Source organism: Schistocerca serialis, chromosome 1 (assembly GCF_023864345.2).
Source record: "Schistocerca serialis cubense isolate TAMUIC-IGC-003099 chromosome 1, iqSchSeri2.2, whole genome shotgun sequence".
NCBI lineage: Eukaryota > Metazoa > Arthropoda > Insecta > Orthoptera > Acrididae > Schistocerca > Schistocerca serialis.
This window is the reverse complement of record NC_064638.1, coordinates 555,841,453-555,847,452: the sequence shown is the minus strand read 5'-3', so window position 1 is coordinate 555,847,452 and position 6,000 is coordinate 555,841,453. Positions and strand designations below refer to the sequence as shown.

The following is a 6,000-nucleotide window of genomic DNA, read 5'->3' as shown; positions in this document are numbered from 1 at the left end:
TGAAAATATGAAAACGTCCAGCCCCAAGCAAAACAAGTAAGTTAATTCCTGACATCAACAGGAAGAATGTATACTGTAAAGACATCTGTAAAAAAAGCAAGAAACGATAATGACCTTAATACCAATAGACGTATGACAAATAAAGAATTTACCAAACCATGCAAACCTTTCTTTAAAGATCTAAAGATCCTACCCCTTCCCTGCATTTACATACTGGAAGTAGTCATGCATGTCAAAAAAAGCATACTGAGAAAAGGAAACCTTTTTCCTCAAAATAAAAGTGACCATGAGTACAGTACCAGGTCAGACAGTGACATACATGTTAAGTATTGTAACACAACATAATGCTTAAAACGTGTATATCATGCTGGAACAAAACTTTACAACAGATTACCAAGCTATATAAAATCTCTTCCTGAACTACAAAGCTTTAAAAAGTCTGTGACAGCCTACCTTCTGAAAAACTGCTACTATTCAATCTCACAGTATCTTATGCAAGAAAAAATGTAATTTGTATCTTTAATTGTAGAAATAAGTTATAAATATACAGTATTTCAGAAATTTGTAATTATTAACTCTATAGATCCAATTTGTCATAAAAATTTAAATCTTGTATGTTTGACGTTTGAAAAACCAATAGCTATAAAAGGTTTTCTGTCCATTATCCTGTGTACAATATATGTACTGAAAAAGAGATTTATATGGACAAATAAATAAATTCATCTTGAAACGAATGTATATGAATGTTAAATGACAACTAAGTGTCCACTTTCGGACAAGATTCATAAGATGCACTTTTCATACGTAAATACTCTTGTAACAATGTGTGTAATGAGAGGCAAAGTGACGACCATATTTAGCAAAACTTAGAAAAAAAAAGAAAAACTAAGACTCTCATGTATTGTAAATAACGATATAGCAGTAGCATTATGTACTCAGTTTGCCTCCGGATGTCTCTTCCTTTCTCATAGGCATTACTATATTATCTTTTTATATTTGTCAAATAATAGTGTAGAGTCTCATGAATTTCAATGAAAAAATAAATTTTAGCACTGATAGACAAAGAACCTTCGAACATAAACAGTAGACTTTTCGAATGGAGAATTTTAATTAATAAAATTTTTGTGTAACGAATTTGAAGAGTTTTGCCAATAATCTTTATGAGTATAACTTTCTGTACTTACAAGTTTAATATCTCTGCCATGCAAACGTAAACTAATGTTAAACGAGGAAACAAAGCTACAAAGGTGTAGGCAAAAATTATTTCAAGTTGAATAATTTCTAGCTATGTTGGGGGCAGTGTAGTACCTCTGTTTTTCTCTTCTGCTTCCAATGGAGCAAAATGTGTGTCGGTATATAAACATTAAATTCGTAGCCCAGATACAAAAGCTGCTAAATGCATTTTTTGTCGATTTTGAGTTGAGCACACTTCCGGATAGATTTTTTTCAGCGCCTACACAATGGAATAGGTTTCAGGCCGTTAAACTCGCTATAAACCGCTGAAAAAGGCTGTAGAAAATCTTGTGCGTTTGCAAAAGCCGCTAACTGCACGTAATCTTCGGAAGCAAAGTCCGCTAAATGTGTAACGTTTGCAAAACCCACCGAGTTCAACGGGCATGGCATTCGCCGTGCTATGTCCGGATGCAAAGCACGGCAGCTGACATCAGACATACCAATCTAAGCATTCAAACCTAAATTACAGTTTGTTAGGATTATAAGGGATAGTTTCCTTATTCAGAGTTATGTTGGCTGCGATCTAGCGAACGCGTTGTCAGTGAAGCTCTCGCTGCTGATGCGTTGTCGAAATACACGCCGGTAATCGCCGTTCAGCTCATCAGCAGGGTGTAAGTTGACGTATTTGTGTGATTTTGTGGACGGCTTAAATGGTACAAACGAAGTGGGAGCAATGGAAATAGCAGGAATTATGCAAGAAATCGAGCCCTTAGTAGTAGCAGAAAATGACGAGACCAAGATATGTTTCTAAAACAGAAAGGCAAGAACATGGAAAACGTTATTAAAGAAATGTTATGAAATGTAAATTGTGTTGCCACTAATTGTTATGATATACACGAAAGGCTTTGTGAAAGTGACTGGTAATTGGTATTTCCAGATTCAAAAAGCCAAAAAAATCGTTTTCACGAAAAGCAGAAACAAGATGATTTGCGTTGTGCAAGGAGAGCGCTTCTACAATTTTGAAACAAGAGGGGCGAAGAGCATCGTGAAGATGGGAAAAAATTTCAGCAAAGGCTGCGGCCCAACACCAATCATAGGAGGTGTAGAACTTTGAGAAGCCAAATTCGGAGGCGTCAGAAAACTGTAGAGCTCCATTTCGGTAAAGACTTGGTGACAAACGACAAACTCAAGTTTTATACTGAGGTGTTACACGAACAGAAGGGACTCCTAGATTAGCCGCTGCCGCTGCTAACCCTCAAGCCGGAAGTGATTTTGAGTTGATGGAGAGTGATGTCACCTAAAAGCAATTTTCAGCCAGTTATATTTTCTAGAATTTTTGCCGCTGTTTTAACTAAGATGCAATTTCGAACTTATTTTATTTTCTCCAATTTATTGTGACGCGAAAGGACGATAATGTATTTTTTTAAAAAAGCCCTAATGTTGAACAATCATTTCTCTTTTTTTACGCTAAAAAGGCAGTTTGTCGTTATAAAATAATGTTACCTTCGTATTTGCATAATCCAATTTTTTAGTATTTCCAGACTTCTCTCTGAAATAAAACGTATTCTGTTTATATTTGCAGTAACGAAATTCCATCCTTCTGTCATTCGTAACATATCGCCGAAGAGAGGGTTTTGCAACCGAATGTTTGTGTCGTAACTGGATAGATAAGTTTGTGAAACCTGCTAACAGCATAAGTCAGGTGCAAAAACCTCTAAGTCAGTATTGATCTAAAGATTTTAACGTACAGAACTTAATCACAGATCTCAATCATTAACACCGAGTATTTAATTACTTTTCACTCATTTTCAAAAAAAGAAATGAAGTCTTTAATGGTTTGGATGAGACGTGTTTTTCTCGATTCTCTCAGTTTCGCTTATCATGCAGTTAGCAGCTTTTGCATCTGGGCCACTCAGATAGATTTTATCAACTTATGATACAGTAGAGCAAAGATTTACATTACTCTCTATGTGTTCTTTTGTCTCCCTCTTTTTGAAGATGAGGATACCGTAGAGTTTCAGTTGTAGTTCATAATTGAGAACAAGAAGACTCTTTTTGTAATCAGCATTGTCATTATCTGATATCTGCCATTACATACATACAGCCATACAACATAATTAATTTGAAAGTAGTTCAGCACACATATCAATAATATATCTAAAGAAATATTAAGAAGATTAGCATAAGACTCAATGAATAATTAATTACTGAAATGTCTAAAGAAATGTAAAGAAGATTATTAGATGATCAGTGAATAATAAACGAGAAAAAAAGTAATTTAAGGATAACTTCTGTGTCTTCTGTTGCTTATTAATCAAGAATGTTCTGTTATGTTCCCAGAACGCTAGCCATAGAGGAATGAAGCATTAGTATTATGTTTATAATATTCTTCTCCCATATGGAAGGTTGTATGGTACATAATTACATAATTTTATATGGGATTGAAGTAAAAGACAAAGAATAGCTAATTTCAGTCCATCAACCATATAAGAATAAATAACAAATTTTTTGATGAAAGACTATAAGAACCTCTTAGACACCTACGTAAATCAGAGCCACAAACTATTATTTTATGAAGTCCCAAGAGATGGACTGTTTTGCAATGAAGTAGTCATAAAGAAAAAGTAGCACATTGTTCTGCTGAAAATATGCATTTAGAGCTGAGTTGCTATATACATATTGAGATTGTAGCATTTGTTAGTTATGAAGCTATTTAACTGCAATAAGCTGAGTTGCTATATACATATTGAGATTGTAGCAGTTTGTTAGTTATGAAGCCATTTAATTGCAAAGAGATACTTAGACAACTAGTAAACAGCACAAACAAATTAATTATAAATGTGAGAGAAACTTCGATAAAAATTCAGAATATAAACTCTGTGTAAATGATGTCTTCAACACAATGAGTCATGTGTCTGAAATAATCAGTTACTAATGATGTGCTCTGTTTGCAATGTGATGAAAAGTTATTTGTAAATTTTCGTCGTACTTGAAGCATTCCTTGCATACTTCTTTTTGCTGTGTCATAGGGTCTTCTCTGCTGTTTCAATCTTTTGGTACTTGGAACTGATACAGGAGACTGATGAGGGTGTACGAACTATTCAGAATCTGCAAAAAAAAAAAAAATAAATCATACATTCGTGTACAATTATATCTTAGTCTCACATAAATAGATGACAACGAAATGACAATAATACTCTTAATACAACTACACTATTAGTACAATAAAAAAACATCAAAGTTGGAAATTTCACTTTTATTTACCTAATGAATAGTTTTGGGTCAGGACCCATTTTCAAATCATCTAGCTAGTCAAATTCGTATTCCTCAAAATATAAGAACCAAAACAAGATAACAAAGACATACGTATAACAAAGTCAAATAAACAGTTAGAGAGCATACATATAACTAACTATGCCCTGTAACTATTCATGTACACTTTGTTATAATATATATACGTTTGTTATCTTGACATAGTTCTTGTATTTTTTGAAAACCATTTTGACTATCCGGATGATGTGAAAATGGATCCTAGCCTGAAACTAGTCAAGTAAACAAACGTGAAATCTGTACGGTTTTCCATTGTACTGTTTAACACAACTTGCTGCCCTGCAATTACCCCTCCATGCTGGAAGTTTATAACTATAATATTGTTTATATTTGCAAGTACTGGTACATTCAGATATGTAGGTATTACATTTAAATTCTCCATCCTCCTTACGTGTCTCACCAGCAATAAATGTGCAATACAGACGTCCTGTTTCGCAATAGGCATATTATAAGAAAGGTACGTGCAAGAGTGTATCTGAATTTAGTAACAACTATAGGAAGCCACTACCTATGTATGCATATCCAAAAAACATATTTCTACCTCTATATTCTGCAAACCACTGTAAAGTACATGGCAAAGAGTATGTCCCACATTATTAGGACATTATTTACTAGTTCTTTCACATATAGAAAGTGGGAAAAACGACTGCCTCTGTGAATGCTGCAATTAATCCAGTCTTATCCTCGCAATCCCTATGTGAGTGATGCATAGGGGGTTGTAGTACATTCCTAGAGTCATCGTATAAGTCCAGTTCTTGAAACTTTACCAGTAGACTTTCTCAGGATAGCTTCTGTCTGTCTTTCAACATCTCACTTTCCTATGGGTAAAAAAAAAAACCTGTGACCATTCATGTCATCCTTCTCTGTATATAGTCAATACCCCCTGCTAGTCCTATTTGGTATGGATCAGACACAGTTGAGCAATATTCCAGGACGTGTCACAAGAGTGGTTTGCAAACAATCTCCTTTGTACATTGATTGCATTTCGCTAGTACGCTACCAATGAACCAAAGTCTGCTACTTTCTTTACTCACGACTGAGCCTATGTGATCATCCCACTTCATGTCCCTACTAACAAGGGGAGGCCACGGCGTTCGTATCACGGATTTACTTCAAACTTTGTACACTTTTAATACTCCATTGAGACAACATAATGTGCAAATAGTAAGGTGTACAATGTAAGTGATTTCGACAAAATCGCAAGAGAAACTTTACGCGTCAATAATGTACCGTTGCATTGCGACCCTGACCACGAACGTATTTCAGGACTATAGGCGGAAGTAAATGCCCTATCACATGGTTGCCAAATGTTTGTAATGATGTTGCCAGTTATTAGCTGTGCTAGGGCCAGCTATGTAACGAAATGCTTGTCGTGCTCGTCTTATGCGGGCTCTCAGACGGAAGGCGCCAGAGTGTTTAGTTTTCACGCAGCTTTATGTCTTGATACTTTCTGGCGTCGACTATTTAAGCTATTCAGTTAGATTCAGTATAGAATTC

General features: G+C 35.1%; 1 protein-coding gene across 1 annotated transcript in view; it reads right to left on the bottom strand.

The window, feature by feature from the left end:
- Window positions 1-4,121: 4,121 nt before the first annotated feature.
- The window catches only part of LOC126457871 (odorant receptor 2a-like), a 38,363-nt gene continuing 36,484 nt past the window's right edge, over window positions 4,122-6,000 (bottom strand). The window contains exon 3 of the mRNA XM_050094534.1: window positions 4,122-4,281. Within this exon, the coding sequence (XP_049950491.1) occupies window positions 4,219-4,281 (63 nt within the window). The 3' untranslated portion in view covers window positions 4,122-4,218. The remainder of the gene's footprint in view (window positions 4,282-6,000) is intronic.